This window comes from Anopheles ziemanni, chromosome 3, assembly GCF_943734765.1.
Source record: "Anopheles ziemanni chromosome 3, idAnoZiCoDA_A2_x.2, whole genome shotgun sequence".
Classification (NCBI taxonomy): Eukaryota; Metazoa; Arthropoda; class Insecta; order Diptera; family Culicidae; genus Anopheles; species Anopheles ziemanni.
Window position 1 is genome coordinate 15,345,722 of NC_080706.1, and position 16,601 is coordinate 15,362,322.

Consider the following 16,601-nt stretch of genomic DNA (forward strand, 5'->3'; position numbering starts at 1 on the left):
ATTTTTAAGTAGGTAGACTTTTCTTACAGTTGCCATATGACGATTTCCGGTACGTAAATAACTGAAAAAAACAGTAAACTTTTATCGGATAAACCTTTGCTTTTTCGGTCACGTCTGCATTGATAGAAACAACGTTGGCAGCCTGCGTGTGTGCGTGTGCAGTTATTTGTAGCTTTACATATCACTTCCCCCACCTCGTTACACCTCGTGGATGGAAAATTATACAACATCCCTCCCATAATGAACAATCGCTACAAGTCGTTGTTTTACTTTATGAAGGTGATATACTCGGAAAAATTGTATTCTTTTGTAACTAACCCACGAAGGAGTTGCATTCACACGTCGAGTGAAACCCGCTTTTCCCATTCGAAAACCCTACGCATGCTACACTTATGCTGATCGCGCGCACAATCGGTCATTTTCCGATAATTAAATATTCATATTTCAAACGCACTCGTTACACAACACATCGCAAAGACGTATAAGACCGCAGCTGAATTTGCCGTGCATGCTGCAGTTCCGCCCGTTAGTAATTTTTGTGCTTTTTTTAGCTCTTTACTCCCATTACGATAAAAGCATCAGACACGGGACGTGCATGGGGGGTCGACAAGATTCAATGAAGCGTAGCGACGAACGAAGATCGTTGAACTTTTTGTTGATTTTACAGGTTACACCTGCAATACGCATAATGCGACCGACGCAACGATTTGCAGCCTTGCATTATTTTACAACAGTGGCACTCGGATGGTGCGAAACATTCCGCAATGACACTGAGCCGGAACATAGATGAGGGGAGGACACAACACTATACCTCGCTGGTACAGGCCCTTTCGAGAACACTACCGCAATTCAAGGGGTGGCTACCATTTGCTGGTAACAGATACACACACTTGGGGCCACCGATACGATGCATTGGAGAAAAACAGCACCACTGTCGTCACTGTGCAACTAGATACACTGTCGTCACAAGAGTCGCCATTTGCTATCGCTTAAAGAAGCATAATGTGTATCCCGTGGGAGAAAATTGGCCTTCTCGGTAACGTGGGGGCGTATGTGAAGGTTTTTCTACGCTGTTGCGACTTATAGCCGAACGCCACACTTTTTTTTGCACCAGACAGTAGCGAAGAAATGTGAATGAAGAGCTGCTGGGTGTATTCGGGTACCCTTTTCTATGACCCGGTATTCGAGGACAGTGAACAATAGAAAAGCAGCTAAAAATGACTTTCCATCTTGACTCACGTAATCACCGCACGCATCATGGACGATATTTTGCCCTTTCAGAACTTTTCTTGCCTTTCTCCAAGCAACAACAACAGTGAACAGAAACAAACGAAACGAAACTCTGCCCGAACGAAATTACGGAATTCAGCGACTGACAGACCGCAACGATGACGCGACGATCGATTGTCTGTGTCAAGATTGGTGAAACAGACAGGTCGACGCAAAAAATTTTCCTGCGCCGCCATGGTTTTGACAGTTCGGTCAAATAGTATAATCGAAACTGCAGAATGCTTCTTTCATGGTTACGTTGAACGCCTTTTCCACGATGTGATGAGTGACCGAGTGAAATACTCGGTAGAAGAAAATTTTTGCAAATTGTCAACCACACTCCCACCGGTTTCAGCCAGCTCATTATGTAAAATGCTTGACCTCCTCTTTCACTCATCTTGGTCCGTGTTGTGCCTGAGCATCTGACAGTTCCAACCGTCCTACAGTTTACATCCGCTGGTGTTGTACTGCAGATCAAAAGTAAATAACGCAAGGAAACGCTATCTATCGAAAATCTCTGTACAACAATGGAAAAATCACGCTCCACTGGCTTAAAAAAGCTCTGCAGCTACCATGGATGCTTGAATAACTCAGTGGACAATACTAATTTAACGTTTTTCGCCTTTCCAAAAGACGAAGCAAGGCGCGGTGTGTGGCTACAAAATGCGGGAATAACACTTGCTGCAGGAGATACCAAAACCGCTCGTTTTCTGTGTGAGGTCCACTTTTCCGACATCTACTTATGTCGCAGTCAAAGGCGTACTTTGCTGTTGCAGACCGCTACACCTTTTGTATGGACCAGTACGCTGGAGAGTACGGCAGACAATTTCGACCCAATAGAGTCGATGGCTTCTAACAATGATCATGAGCAAGAAGATGACAACAAGGAACACTTTGAAACCATTCCAGTATTGGACGATTCTCTTGAAGAAGATGGTAAGTTCTGGCAAATTAATGGTAGCAATCCAAGTAATCCTCTTGATCGTATCGTCCAACTTACAGAACCATTGGACGAAGTCAATTCAGCGAACGACGAGTGGACAATGGAATCTCAGCCAGTGAAATTGGTTCCGGTGACGATAGCCCGCAAGCGAAAGAATACTATCGCCAAAATTGTCGAAATGCAAGCGAAAGTAAAGAAAACTGTTTCTCCATTGTCTAGTATCGACAAGCAACCCATAACAATACAAATGAGCGATGGGACAATTTTACGCAAAGCACGATTGGTTTGTGCCAAAATCGGGCAAACCCAGATACAGATCCCAACTGCCAGTGTTGAAGAACATAACTCATCGGTGGTCTTTAGTCCAGCATCCAAATCAGTTGCTAAAATCCGTCAAAACCATACACAAAGCCCAATTATCAGTGTTGCAGATAATAAACCATCAGGAACCATCCCAGCTTCCAAACCAGCTGCTCAAAAGTCTCCAGCAACATCTTCAACAAAGTCTACCGAATTAAAGGCCGATACCTACGCGGAGATAAAGAGCAACGACGAACTGCCAGTGAAACAAGAGCAAATAAGCGAATTCATATTCAAAGGGGAAGAATACGTGCAAATGCCCAAAGCCGTGTACAACAAGAAACTGGAAGTATTAAACCGGAAAGTAGCCCATTACGAAACGATCATACAAATGATGCGTGACGTTATGGGTCAAGCAAATGATTACAATCTCCTCGACAGCTAATTGTTAAATTAGTAAACTGTAATATATAATACCTTTAAGTTTTTAAAATCGTGTTTTTCATGCTTTTAATTCATAAATAAGCGAAAGCTTGCGGAATCGGAAAGCAGTGATCTGTGGGTGTTCCATTACTTCATGCCTTCCTATAGCCATCCAATACGAGAGTCAATAGAATCATCTTTGGTTTTTTAAGTCTATACTTGAGATATAACTGCCGCTTTTTGCATGAGAGATACGATTAAATAGCACAATAAATTTATTTTTCTGGAGCTTGAAACTGTGTAATGTTCCAAAACTGATCTTTGGAACGCAAAAATTGTTTCAAAATAAATTTTGGATCATTCATTCTGAAACGTCAAACGTTTACGCGAGCTGTCAAGTGGAAATTGTCGAAGCAAAAACAGCCGAATCGCGCAAGGAATCTTTCAACCACTAACGACGAAGAAAGATGGCTGCATCTGGAAAATTTACTGTGCTAGTGAGTATTAACCGGAAGATTTATTCCACGGACAACCAATTCGAAACTGGAACACCAGTCGAAGGCAGCGACACGGTATTCATGCATCAAGTGTCGCCGCTACCGATTGCGTGAAGGTTATGAAGGAAGGCAAAAACACGGTTATGTAATTTATCATCCGGAACATTTACAGGCTCGTCAACTGAGCACCAGCTCGGTCGCCGCTCAGCTGGTCAAGCCCCCGGTGCAGGTGTTTGGCTTGGAGGGTCGCTATGCTTGCGCCCTCTACTCGGCCGCCTCCAAGAACAAGGTGCTCGATGTGGTTGAGAAAGACCTGAAGGCGCTCCAGACCCAGCTGCGAACGGATTCGAAAGTACGCGATCTTCTGCGCGATCCAACGACGAAGCGTAGCGTTAAGGCGACCGCCCTCAAGGATGTGTCGGACAAGGTGAAATACAATGCGGCCACCGGAAATCTGCTGCAGCTGTTGGCCGAAAATGGACGTCTTGCTCGCCTGGACGGTATTATTAATGCGTTCCGACTGATCATGGCCGCCGAACGTGGTGAGGTGGTGTGCGAGGTTAAGACCGCGAAACCGCTGGACGATGGACAACGCAAGCAACTGGAAAACGCTCTCAAGGTATGGAAGTGCGGTAGACTGGCCCCTTTATTGTTGCATTTTTTAACATATGCCAAACTCATCCTCCTCTGATAGGCATTCCTGAAACCGAACGAAACCATTCAACTCACTGCCAAGGTTGATCCGGCGTTGATTGGTGGTATGGTCGTTTCGATTGGTGACAAGTATGTGGACATGAGCGTTGCCAGCAAAATCAAGAAGTACACCGAGATCATTGCCGCGCCTGTCTAAAACGCCAGCAATCGGCAAGGAACTGTATGTAGCGAGTTTTCAGGGTGCTTCACGATGGTTTCGTGGACTGCTTGGTTCATAGCGGACGGCCACGGATCGACGCGGATCGAGGTACACAAAACACCTGTCTCGTTCACTCAATCCTGGCCATATAGAAGTATGAAATTGAATACAGTCGATAAGAAAAATAAAAAACCGGACCTATAAGGGCCATACAAAACAAGTATTGTAATAATGTTTCGGAAAATTAAATAATTCCCTCGAGGATCTTGATATTCGGATCCGTCATACACAGTATATTTACGACATTCTACAGAACACGAAAATTTTCATCCCTACCTCGGGGACATAATGGATAAAGATACTAACAATATCACCGGCTATCCTTTTACCGTTTGTTTTAGATTATATTTCTTTCAATCGGTACCACTACGAAAATTACGAAGAAAGCTCAAACGAAAATTGAACAGCTATGTATGGGAACTAAAGTTTCAATTATTCTTAGCGCGATTAGTGTAACCGTTGCAGTGCTTGTTGTTTAGATGTGGAGTTCATTCAAGATCCTGTTTGCCTACTTGAATAACGTGTGTAGTTCCAATTGAATGCAGAGTGAAAACAGTTCCGATTATCGGCACCGAGACGAGAAAACTGTACTTTTCAGCTTTCGGTAGAAATTGAGAGGGATCCGCTTCCATCGGTTTAGGGGGAATAAGATCATCCGTCTAGGATGCCTTTTCTTCTTCGTCCTCCACCTCATCCACTTCTTCCTCGTCGGCTTCTTCGCCGAATTCTTCGCAGCCTTCCCCATCATCGTCGTCTTCTGGTTCGACTTCGATGTCCGGCACCAGATAGTACTGCAGCGGGTTGGGCCATAGATCATCTTTGATCAGCTCGGCAATGTCATCATTGATTGGATCATTATTGTCGGTGAACCAGTCGAAAAACGTGCGATATTCCAGATTGCGTTTTCGGCGTGTGTTGGCCGTTTTCTTTGGGAGCATTGTTGTCAGATCGCGATCTGGTTTCCATTTTATTGTGGTGCTCGTCGATGAGGGACTGTCTGTAAAAGGAGAGGTAATGGTAATGTGTCAGCGCGTTTACTATGCATCTCCTGTGATGCCTGCTTCCTACGTACCTCCATTAGAACCTAGATTAAACTCTTTCGTAAGCAGCTTGTTTTCAAAATAAGGATTCTCATCGAAGTAAAACTGAATCCGATACCCGCTCTTGATGTCATCAAACTCTTCTACCACCAGTTTCTCGAGGAACTGTAGGCATTCTTCCTCTTCCTCCTCCAAGATGCCCGAGATTTGCGGGTGGTTTAAAATGGCCGTCACCCAGAACGTTGGAATGCGTTTGATAATTTCGTTGCGCTTCTGGTAGTACGGCTTTCGAAGTGCATTATACTTCTGCTCGACCTTCAGAATTTCCTCGCTGGCCTTTTCGTTCAGCGCGTCTATTTCGTTCTGGCAACTGTCCACTGCTTCCAGTGCCTCGGACTCGTCGTCCAAAGCTTCGGACGACTTTTTAACCTTTTTAGCCGTTGAAGCCATTGAGACCGCTTTCTGCCTGCAGTAAACGCCTGGTTCACCGTCGAACGCGATTTGTTTTCGCCTAGCAGGCGCGCTTACACACAAACAACACACGCACGTACAAGGGAACAACGCCGCAATGAAAGAATCTGCAATGTACGGCTTTCTACGAGCAAATAGAATCGATCGGGTGTGTTCAAAGTACGATGAAACAAGTTTACTAGCGAGTAATAGTGATTACCAGATGTTATTTTATGCTTCTTCAATCCTTATCTAGGTAAACGGTAAGCGTACCTTGATCGCACCGCTTCGTTTTTTCGCAGACTGACGTTTAAATGGTTCGCGAAAAATGCCGGTACAGTGTTGCCATTATCCGTATTGATTTTTACTTAACTTATTCCTCCGGCGCACTCGAGAAAATGTACGAGAAATGGTGAAAATCTAGTATTTGAATGTTTTCACTATTTGAAATTATGATTGGTGTTTGTTTAAGGTACTACAGGGACGATCGTTTTCAATTGCAAAACTTTTCAAAATTGTTGCTATAAATTTTACGTTGGAAACACTGCAGTAGTAGAGCTGTAAGCATGATCCGGACCCATATGAAAAACATGATGATTTCTTAAGTTCTATGCACTTTTAAATATATTTATGAACCTCTATCGCCAAGTTATCATTTTCTATCTGGAATTAAATATTACAAAATTACCTGTGCCATCAAACCAATCAAATGAAATTTAAATCCCAACCGAAACAAATCCGTCAAATGGAATCTACTCCTTTGAGTTCCGTCAAGGGATCCAATCTCCGAGTCTTCCACATCCCGATTCTGCCAACACTAGTCTTGTGCCAAACGCCAATAGCGCTTCCCATTCTGCTGCTCGTGAGATTCGCTTTCGGAAAGACCGATTTTGTCTATTCTCAGAAGTGTGTGATTAAATTCGCAGACGATGTCCTCTGCCGACCAGCAATCTTCCACTGCCACTACAGGGCAACCGCATCTACAGCAGCAGGACTTGTCGAAACTGGTGAGACTTTGTGAAAGTTGTAATTTTAACCATTCCCCATCCATCGAGACTGGTAGGAACTTTTCAACGCCGTATGATGAGATGCCAACAAGACATTTCCATGCTGGTTTTAAGGACGTTTTGGTGGAATAAAACGTTGTCTATTCATTATCATCACCACCAATTTTCATCGTGAATACTGGGTGATCGATGCTAGCAGTGATTCTAGTGATAGGATAGATACTTTGCAAGCTGATGCAATGGTGTTATGCCCTCAGGAATTTATAGGTTATGTTAACTCCGGCCGTCAAAAACACAGGAGCAAAGTAGGACGAAGAAGAAATATCTATACTAAATGCAGGACAATTTACGACACACTCATTTCCGAAATGGAGATGTGAACAAACTTATCAACAACCTTCTTCTCTTTGGCCATTTGTTTTAGCTAATGTAAATTTTTTCGCTGTTTTAGGACATTACCAAGTTAACGCCGCTTTCACCGGAGGTAATTTCACGACAAGCTACGATCAATATTGGGACGATCGGACACGTAGCCCACGGCAAGTCGACAGTCGTAAAAGCCATCTCAGGTGTGCAGACGGTTCGATTCAAGAACGAATTAGAACGAAACATTACTATTAAGCTGGGTAAGTAGCCTCACTTTGTACATACATGATTACACATAATTGCACTGTAGCTACAATCACGCCACTTCCACACTGTTCCATCCGTTTGGAAAATCCATCTTCCGTGGTATTTTAGGTACAACTGTCAATATTTCGCGGCTGTTATGCGTTCACTTTCCGGTATACTTTCTGTCCAGTGTTTTCTTATTGCTTTCTACCTCGCTTACGTTTGCTCACGAAAAAATTGTGTGCCAACAGAAGCAGCGCTCCGTTTCGTGGTTGCCTCCCATCCGATGCCTAAGACTGTGAAGGTCCTATCGAACATTCCCGTCACAACATTCCATGATTGGAAAATTTAAGTGCTCTGATCCTGCCTCGTGTTGACTCAACATTATGGAGAAGCCTACTTAGTTGGTTCCCGAATGATTCGTACTGTGTGCGTGTGTATGTGCGTAAGAGAGATGAGAGAAAGCAAGAGGAAATACAGAATTGTGTAGCTAGTAGCAACGAACGACAGGAATCCTTCCAGGAGGTTCAATAAAAGCAAGGAAGGAATCTGTGATAGTAAATCTATTGAAATTTACAAATAGAACTGTTATAACAAATAGAAATAGTTTTAGCTCTTACAACGTGTTACTATACATAAAAATGTATTTTCTCTTTCTATTCTCTCTATCTCTCCCAAACCATCGTACGTCGTTCGTGATACACCGCGAATTTCCTGCACTCGGTACTACCGGTTTCTGACTCCACCGTGCACGCACTCAGAATGTTTGTCCAAGGAGCAGATCGACAGACTGACGACCGATCCCAATGCGTTTAACATGTATCTGCAAAAGATACACGAACGCTTTAAGCCGCTATACAAACATGCTACCGTGAAGCAAGAAGTCGATACAGTTGAGGCTTCACCAGTAGAACAAGTGGAAGCACAAATCTCGAAGGATACTACCGACCGAAAGCGTAAACTATCGCTCGACACGAGTGCATCGGAAACGGCACAAGAAAGTCCATCCAAGGGTGAACTGAACAGAATGAAGCAGGCAAAAATTATGGACTTTTTCAAAATGTCCCCACCGGAGCCTACTTTGATGATGACAAATGGTGGAAACAAAGAGGCTTCCCCCACGCGCGTTAACGGAATGGCAACCCCACGGAAAGTTGGACCGGATCGCCATTCATTGCCCATTTATCTTCCTACAGATAACAACGAGCGGGAACTGCCGGACGACATGCAGGACGAAACGAACGCGCCGAAGCGTTCCAACCGAAGAAAACAAACGTCACTGGGAGGAGGAAGTACAAGTGCTTCCACCGCCAGGACAAAACCCAGGCCGGCTAGCCAGAACCGTGTTAGAAGCGTGATTCGGCAGAAAACGTCAACATCGGAAGAATACAAGGTTGAGGCCATCTTGGACGTTCAGCTGGTGGCAAATTTGCCTTTCTTTCAAATCAAATGGTTGGGCTATCCATCAGAGTCCAACACATGGGAACCACTAAAAAACGTGGCCGACTGTACCATACTGGATGAGTTTTTGATTCGCGAACTTGCCACGTTGGAGGCAATAGTGGTTAAAATACAAGCGGAGGTAAAGGCAACCCCTGCCTATCAGCAGGCGATCGAAGCTCACGAAAAGGGAGCAAAAACAATGAAAGAAATATTGAGTGAGTACAAAGAGTACGACTGGAATCAGTTACGAGCGGATCTAATTGTGATGGCGAAGGTGCGGATAAATAAGTGTAAAAGTAAATACACCTGGGATCGAATCGTGCACAACATGCGCTGCGAGTTATCATTCGTCAAGCGTCGCGATCAGCTCAAGGAGTTGAAACGATTCGAGGAGGAAATTCTTCGTCATGAGCCGACGTACAAAATAATCGTCGAGAACGAACAAGATCTGGATGCCCCACCGAACAATTTTACGTACCTGCAGACAAACATTCCCGGCGAAGGGATCTCGATCCCGAACGATCCACCGTGGGGTTGTGAGTGTAATCCGTGTAGCATCCGAAGTAACTGCTGCGGCAAGATGTCCGACGGTCGGTTCGCCTACAGCGTCAAAAAACGACTGCTCCTGCAGGCCGGTGCACCGATTTTTGAGTGCAACTCCAAGTGCTCCTGCGGCCCCGACTGTCACAATCGGGTGGTGCAGAAAGGTGGCAAGTGTAATCTGACCGTGTTCAAAACGTCCAATGGGCGTGGCTGGGGTGTGCGAACAAACAGCGTCATTTACGAGGGCCAGTACATCGCAGAGTATTGCGGAGAAGTCATCTCGTATGACGAGGCGGAAAAGCGGGGCCGCGAGTATGATGCGGTCGGTCGCACCTATCTTTTTGACTTGGACTTCAACGGTACTGACAATCCGTTCACGCTGGATGCTGCTCGGTATGGGAATGTGACGCGTTTCTTTAACCATTCTTGTGACCCAAATTGCGGCATCTGGTCGGTGTGGATCGACTGCCTTGATCCGTATCTGCCGCGTTTGGCATTCTTTGCCCGCCGACGGATTGAGGTCGGTGAAGAACTCACCTTCAATTATCACTCGCAGCTTGGGATGAACAACAGTTCCTTAAACAGCTCGAATGGCGGAGATTGCTTTAATGGAATTGCCAATGCTAACGTCAGTACGGGTAGTAACACCAGCAACAGTAATGTACGGAATGATCAACCGCAAACCGAGTGCCTTTGCGGTAGTGCCAACTGTCGCAAAATTATATTTTAGTATTCAAGCTAACGCTTTTACTCTACGAACGAGAGACGTGAGCCAACGGATGATTCTGTAGAATTAACCCCGTATTTACAGAATTTTTCGTTCCTCTGTTATGACATTTTTCTATTGAAAATTATGAATCTTTTTTTACTATAAAATCATCAAACTGTTAATGTGGAACTACCCGAAGTGACAATTTCGTACGAGAACGGTAAAACGGCCGCATTATCACATCCTGTTATAACAAACGGTTTAAAAGAGGAAACGTTTGAATAAACATGACAAAACCAAAGTGTTCAGCGTGTCGTCTTTATTTTCTCTTATGAATACACATGCGGAGGTGTATCCGGTGTGAAAATCATTTTCTCGTATCGCACTCAAGAATTAAACAAAACATAATATTACGGTAGACTTCCAAGCATCCGTGGTAGTGGAAGGTATTGTAACAAACGCAATTTTTACAGTCCTGCGAGAAATAATTCTCCAGCTTTAATTGAAAATAATCAAACCACTAGATGAGCGTTTCAAAATGAAGTAGATAGAAACTAAAACCGGGAGTCTACTGAAATATAATTTGTGTGAGTTCTGGAATTGTATGGGTGTATCATTACATAAAGATGAGGTATTTCGTGAGTTTTTGCTGCTTTTACAAATATTCGATACCAAGGACTACATTATGCTATGTTTCTTACGATAGGTTATGCGAATGCAAAGATATATAAATGTGACAACCCGAAATGCTTGCGACCGACGTGCTTTACGTCGGGTGGTTCGAGCAAGGACGACAGCTTCCCGTGCTACCGTCCGGCTTGTACCGGACGCTTCCAGCTGGTGCGCCACGTCAGCTTCGTCGATTGCCCCGGTCACGACATCCTTATGGCAACGATGTTGAACGGTGCAGCCGTCATGGACGCCGCCCTGCTGCTGATCGCCGGCAACGAATCTTGTCCGCAGCCCCAGACGTCCGAGCATTTGGCCGCCATCGAGATCATGAAGCTGAAGCACATCATCATCTTGCAGAATAAGATAGACCTCGTCAAGGACACGCAGGCGAAGGAGCAGTACGATCAGATCGTGAAGTTCGTGCAGGGCACGGTGGCGGAGGGTGCTCCGATCATTCCGATTTCGGCCCAGCTCAAGTACAACATCGAGGTGCTGTGCGAGTACATTACGAAGAAGATTCCCATCCCGCCTCGCAACTTTATTGATCCACCGCGACTGATCGTAATCCGCTCGTTCGACGTCAATAAGCCGGGTTGCGAGGTGAACGACCTGAAGGGTGGTGTTGCGGGTGGTTCGATTCTGCGCGGTGTCCTCACCGTCGGCCAGGAGATCGAGGTCCGGCCCGGACTGGTCAGCAAGGACGCGGAGGGACGGTTGACCTGCAAACCGATCTTCTCGAAGATTGTCTCGCTGTACACCGAGCAGAACGAGCTGCAGTTTGCCGTCCCTGGAGGGCTTATCGGTGTCGGTACCAAGATCGAACCGACACTGTGTCGTGCGGATCGTCTGGTCGGTCAGGTGCTCGGTGCCGTTGGTGCGCTACCGAACATCTTCATCGAGCTGGAAGTGTCGTATTATCTGCTGAAGCGTCTGCTCGGTGTGCGCACGGAGGGTGACAAGAAGGGCGCCAAGGTGCAGAAGCTCGTCCGGCATGAAATGCTGCTGGTCAACATCGGTTCACTGAGTACCGGCGGTCGGGTCGTTGCTACGCGTGCCGATTTGGCTAAGATTGCCCTCACCAACCCGGTGTGCACAGAGAAGAACGAAAAGATTGCTCTCAGCCGACGTGTGGAAAACCATTGGCGGTAAGTTCGATCAACCTATTATAGGCAAATTTATCATTACTTTACTTTATCGATTCATTACTTTTCTTTATCTTCACAGTTTGATTGGATGGGGACAAATTCGTGGTGGTACCGTTATCGAGCCATTGAAGGAAAATTAAGAAAAGAAAGCAACACCAATATTTTCAATCAAATAAATCAAATCAACATCAACATCCCGTATAAACATAAACAAACAGACGGATGCGATCGGGCGTTTCTCTGCGACGTTCATCTTCGAGCGTGATGGTTTTAGGTTACACGCCGCTCAACCCGTTAGAAGTGTCTGCTGGAAGAGTAACATTAGGCCATGAAGTGTTGCTTGATTCCGGTAAATCCTGCCACGATACTGCAAGTGATTCAACGATGCGCCCGGTCACTACAACGTATTTAAAAGATGCTATTGTATGGATGAATGATCATACGCACGACGAAATGTGGGTAAGAATCACCATTCGCAGGGCAGGGAATAACACCGTTGGCACTATACATATAATTGTACGACAGAAAATACATAACCATAGAAAAAGAAGAAAGACAGAAGCCTACCCGTGTTGAACAAATTTTTCATCATACAATGAAAGAAAGTACTGTCGATTCAGGATAAGATTTCTTATGCAAGCAGATGTAAATCCTGATATTCTTCTTCTTCTTCACTTCGGCGAGGATTTACTCCAGTACGGCTATTGAATCCAGCTTCCTGGGCCTTCGCAAGCTAACCTGGAGACATAGACCTCTTTTGGTTAAGGACTGGCTACTAAAGGCCATATGTCCTGGTTTTCTGTGGTTTTCGATTTTCTGTAGGCATCGCCTTTTGACTGCCACCATGCGGCCAGGAGCACTGCTAGCCAACCACGCTAGTGCGCAGTCAAAATGTGGCTGCTCACCCGCCGTCACGAAAGGAATATTTCCTTCCGTTTGTCAGATCGCACGAAACTCGTGATCCGCTTGATTACTCAAACAGCACGAGATGTACGTCGGCTAGGATTTCTCTGACTTGAGCTCCAGCTCGGCGACACCACGCGGCCGTGCCTAAGATAACCTTACTTTTCAGCTAACCCTTTCAGGAACCTCGTGCACTGCTAACCATCCGCTCTGATGCGACGCCGAACTGGGACTGGAATCCTGGTATCAAATATGATTCATCTCTATGGCAAACTGACATGCTTACTGCATGCTCCCAATAACCATTTTTTTCGTAGTGTTCGATGATTCAAATTGTAGTAGAACAGAACGGGATTGCTTTCTTTCACTTAATTTTTTGGACGATTTGAAAATAATTCTTTCTCTTAAGAAAAAATCGAAAAAAAATTCTTAGGAATTAAATGTTTGGTTTTTAGTATTCATTTCTTACAAATAGACAAGGAATTTGCTTGCCATGCTTAAGTTTAATACTCAATTACAAAAGAAAATCATCAAACTGGTAATTCCAGCAGGGTACGAACCGTGTTCGTAGAAATAAATTCTCACAACGCTTAGCGTATTTCCTCCGAGTAACAGAATCGAGATTTTAAAGGTGAGCTAAACGCTGGTTTGATTAATTTCAAAAATTAAAGCTAACAACTAATAATGAGTTCGGTTTTCGCTTCTAGCGTTCTAGTTGTGCATTTAAAGTTCCTACTACTTTCCCTGTTATATTTTTCATGAAGTTAGAAATCATTGCATCAAATAAACTGTTTCCAAATGGGAGTGATAGCTCCAACGTTTAATCTTCAGTATAATTCGAGATCATTCACCCTACCTAAAACAAATGGCGAGTTTCATAACACTCATAAGCTTTACACACATACACTCACACACGTAGGTACATTTATGAAAAAGTGGCTTAACCCTTTACCCGGTCTATGGTGTCCCTGACTTCTAGAGGCCTGACTTCCAGAGTTCAAGCTTCGCACGCCACCCCTTTTGAACGTCGGGGAAGGACGCGCGAAAGAAAGGGGATGAATTGTTGTTAACACTACTTTGCAAATCGTCGGCGGTCGCTGGCACCGGTTTTTGCTAGGATCGATCGTCGATCCAAGATGATATTTCAAAAAACAGGAGGAAGTATATGGGTTAAGTATAATGAATTTGGGCGCAGTAATACTGCCGTTACTCTTATGCAATGGAGACACCATCGTATTGCCTAGCTCTATATAACAGATATATGTACAACAACTTTTCGCAGCCGATGGGGGGTGACCCGTAGGAAAAAGGGAGAAAGTAAGGAACTTCCTCGACTCTAGATTCTGTAAATGCTCTGCCATAGTTCAATCAGTCAGCAGGGTCGTTTTACGTTGTATAAGTCCCAACGTTCAGGATCAGGGGCCACTCTCCGTACTTCTCGATCCTCAACGTTCAATGGCTATCCTTGCAGTAGCAAAATTTGCGCATCTCCGGATCCCGGTCGTAGATACAGTTGGCCTGCTCTCCGTACTTGTTAATGCGTGAGATATCCCCTAGCTTCACCCGGAACCGGTTGTTTAAGCGATCGTGCAATACGCTCGCCTCGTAGATCGCCTTGCTGGGATTGGTGACTAGTTTCACCTGATACATGTCGTGTGCGACGCGGATCGCGTCGGAGGAAAAGTCACCGAGAAAACCGTCGGTGTCGCGGTTCTGCTTGAACCGCACCAAACCCTCGTGCGGCTGCAATCGCGCAGCCCATCGGATCTCGTCGAGCGTCAGCAGGGTGCAAATGCCCCGATGACGCTCGGTATGATGGTTGATCGTATCAACGATGGTTTTCGCCGACCGGAACACCTCCTCCGAGGAGGCAGTGTCGTTGATCGTTTGCCAGTTTAGACAGGCGCACCAGTGTGGCTCGATGTAGGCATCGGCACAGGACCGATTTTGCGGTATCACATCGAACAGCGATATGGCACGTGTAACGGCTGGTTTTTGTTTTGTCTTGAGGGTCTGCAATGCTGAAAAAGAAGAAAAAGTGGTAATCAGCGAAACCTTCCTTCGTTAATACAAATCCATTCTTCTGTATTCTTACTTAGTATGTCCTGCAGAGTCTCGTGTATATCGAACGGTGTAACGAGTCGATCGAGATTTTGACGGAAGTTGTCGTACTGGTCGCGATACTGCACCTTAAACCAATCGGGAAACGTGAAGCTAAAGAACGGTAGACGTTCCTCTTGCTTGCCCTGCAGCGTGTTGCGTACTTCGGCGAACCGATTCCCGTGGTCGGACATAAGCACCAAAATCGTGCTGTTTAAGATGCCCGATTTTTTCAGATCCACCAGCCAGTTGGTGAGGTCGGTGTCGGCAACCCCTACCAGATTTATCGAATCGTGGGACAGTTCGCCGTGAAAACTGAAAACGAACCGTGGCATGGCCGTGCGGTAGCTCTCCATGAAGTCGCGCGTATAGTCCAGCATCACCTTGTGGCGCGGTTTCGACCCGATGCATAACCGCTTGTAGTAGCTGAGGTAGGCTTCGATAGCGACATAGTAGGTGCGCATGTAGTGATCGGTCGGTTGCTCATCGAACCCGTTCAACCGATAGGAGAAGGTACCGATGTTTGGTACGTCTTCGTTGAATGCCGTCACGTAGCCATACTTCTCGTACTCCTTCCAGATCAGCGGATACACGTTCACGTACTCGGTGTTTTTCATTCGCCGGCGGGTGTCGGGCAACTCAAGCTCGGTGAACCCGGTCAGCAGGGGAATGAGGGCTTGGGGCGTCCCATCACCGACAATGTTGTATCCCTGGAGCACATCCCCACCAAGGTACTTCGTGAGATACTTGTATGCCTTTGGGAGCTTGCGCTGGAAAGCGTTTCGGCTGAGCGAATCAAAGCCAAGCATGAGGACGTTTAGGGCGGATTCCTTGTTCCAGCTAGGCCGTGATCGCAACGTTTCATCCTGCCGGATGCCTATCAGCACTCCCTGCCAACGCTCCGTTCGGCTTTCGGTCCAGCACTTGGCACGTACAAAATCACTCGCCCGCAACGTGTAACTATTGCTTGTGCGTGTCGTTTCTCCAAACGAAAGCTTGTAGTCGCTTTTCCGCAGTATATCCGCGTAATCACAGGTAACCTTTCCCTTCTCCTTGATTACCTCCGGCTTGATACTACAGATAGATTTCTAAAAACAGTCGGAATATAAAGAAATTATTGAGAGTGACAAAAATTACGCCAAAAACTACCTTACCTCACATTTCACCCAATCCTGAAGTTCTGTTCCACACTCGACCGGCTGTTCGTCCCTGAGAAAGCTCAGCATTTCTGGCGAGTCCACCGGAAGGCTTGGCATTTTGCAAGCACCCTGATTAGCGAGCGATTTAATCGACTCTTCGATGAGTACACTGGTACATGAAAGTGAAAAACAACAACGAATTACGCACCTTCGTTCCCAGCAGCAACGTATGAACTAAATTTTTTCGGTAACTTACAGTTTCTCCCTATTGTCGCCATACTCTTCCGCGGTGAAGTAATGATCGAGCAGAAGATAAATCACCCCTATCATTAGTAGGAAGAGTAGATTCCTGCGAGTAAACTTGCGGCACTGATACATGGTTACGGTGGTCCTTTTCCGATCTTCAACACTGAAACATTCTATAATCTACTCCGATCAACGAAGGCCACACTTTTTGGCCTTTTTTTACACTCCAGCCGACAACGAATCCAAG

At 45.5% G+C, this 16,601-nt stretch overlaps 5 protein-coding genes across 5 annotated transcripts; 3 read left to right on the plus strand and 2 right to left on the minus strand.

The window, feature by feature from the left end:
- Positions 1 to 2,088: 2,088 nt before the first annotated feature.
- LOC131289881 (uncharacterized) lies at positions 2,089 to 2,989 on the plus strand. The gene is made up of 2 exons (XM_058319220.1): positions 2,089 to 2,205; positions 2,272 to 2,989. Exons 1-2 carry the CDS (start codon positions 2,115 to 2,117, stop codon positions 2,955 to 2,957), a joined length of 777 nt encoding a protein of 258 aa, XP_058175203.1. The 5' UTR covers positions 2,089 to 2,114; the 3' UTR covers positions 2,958 to 2,989.
- Positions 2,990 to 3,322: 333 nt separating this feature from the next.
- Positions 3,323 to 4,500, plus strand: LOC131289883 (ATP synthase subunit O, mitochondrial). The gene is made up of 3 exons (XM_058319222.1): positions 3,323 to 3,432; positions 3,605 to 4,051; positions 4,127 to 4,500. Exons 1-3 carry the CDS (start codon positions 3,403 to 3,405, stop codon positions 4,280 to 4,282), a joined length of 633 nt encoding a protein of 210 aa, XP_058175205.1. The 5' UTR covers positions 3,323 to 3,402; the 3' UTR covers positions 4,283 to 4,500.
- Positions 4,501 to 4,557: 57 nt separating this feature from the next.
- On the minus strand, positions 4,558 to 6,005 carry LOC131289882 (protein SET). The gene is made up of 2 exons (XM_058319221.1): positions 5,418 to 6,005; positions 4,558 to 5,342 (listed from the first exon to the last, which is right to left on the minus strand). Exons 1-2 carry the CDS (start codon positions 5,833 to 5,835, stop codon positions 5,005 to 5,007), a joined length of 756 nt encoding a protein of 251 aa, XP_058175204.1. The 5' UTR covers positions 5,836 to 6,005; the 3' UTR covers positions 4,558 to 5,004.
- Positions 6,006 to 6,670: 665 nt separating this feature from the next.
- On the plus strand, positions 6,671 to 12,310 carry LOC131289879 (eukaryotic translation initiation factor 2 subunit 3-like). The gene is made up of 4 exons (XM_058319217.1): positions 6,671 to 6,842; positions 7,294 to 7,468; positions 10,856 to 11,966; positions 12,046 to 12,310. Exons 1-4 carry the CDS (start codon positions 6,765 to 6,767, stop codon positions 12,104 to 12,106), a joined length of 1,425 nt encoding a protein of 474 aa, XP_058175200.1. The 5' UTR covers positions 6,671 to 6,764; the 3' UTR covers positions 12,107 to 12,310.
- Positions 12,311 to 14,321: 2,011 nt separating this feature from the next.
- On the minus strand, positions 14,322 to 16,601 carry LOC131289877 (uncharacterized). The gene is made up of 4 exons (XM_058319215.1): positions 16,365 to 16,601; positions 16,124 to 16,277; positions 14,965 to 16,057; positions 14,322 to 14,890 (listed from the first exon to the last, which is right to left on the minus strand). Exons 1-4 carry the CDS (start codon positions 16,484 to 16,486, stop codon positions 14,322 to 14,324), a joined length of 1,938 nt encoding a protein of 645 aa, XP_058175198.1. The 5' UTR covers positions 16,487 to 16,601.

Coding starts and splice junctions, on each gene's coding strand:
- LOC131289881 (XM_058319220.1), top strand. CDS start 2,115: ATGGCTTCTAACAATGATCATGAGCAAGAAGATGACAACAAGGAACAC. Junction 2,206..2,271: donor CGATTCTCTTGAAGAAGATG/GTAAGTTCTGGC, acceptor TCCAACTTACAG/AACCATTGGACGAAGTCAAT.
- LOC131289883 (XM_058319222.1), top strand. CDS start 3,403: ATGGCTGCATCTGGAAAATTTACTGTGCTA. Junction 3,433..3,604: donor CTGGAAAATTTACTGTGCTA/GTGAGTATTAAC, acceptor GAACATTTACAG/GCTCGTCAACTGAGCACCAG. Junction 4,052..4,126: donor AACTGGAAAACGCTCTCAAG/GTATGGAAGTGC, acceptor CTCCTCTGATAG/GCATTCCTGAAACCGAACGA.
- LOC131289882 (XM_058319221.1), bottom strand. CDS start 5,835: ATGGCTTCAACGGCTAAAAAGGTTAAAAAGTCGTCCGAAGCTTTGGAC. Junction 5,343..5,417: donor TAATCTAGGTTCTAATGGAG/GTACGTAGGAAG, acceptor CTCCTTTTACAG/ACAGTCCCTCATCGACGAGC.
- LOC131289879 (XM_058319217.1), top strand. CDS start 6,765: ATGTCCTCTGCCGACCAGCAATCTTCCACTGCCACTACAGGGCAACCG. Junction 7,469..10,855: donor AAACATTACTATTAAGCTGG/GTAAGTAGCCTC, acceptor TTCTTACGATAG/GTTATGCGAATGCAAAGATA. Junction 11,967..12,045: donor CGTGTGGAAAACCATTGGCG/GTAAGTTCGATC, acceptor TTATCTTCACAG/TTTGATTGGATGGGGACAAA.
- LOC131289877 (XM_058319215.1), bottom strand. CDS start 16,486: ATGTATCAGTGCCGCAAGTTTACTCGCAGGAATCTACTCTTCCTACTA. Junction 16,058..16,123: donor AGGATTGGGTGAAATGTGAG/GTAAGGTAGTTT, acceptor GACTGTTTTTAG/AAATCTATCTGTAGTATCAA. Junction 14,891..14,964: donor GACTCTGCAGGACATACTAA/GTAAGAATACAG, acceptor CTTCTTTTTCAG/CATTGCAGACCCTCAAGACA.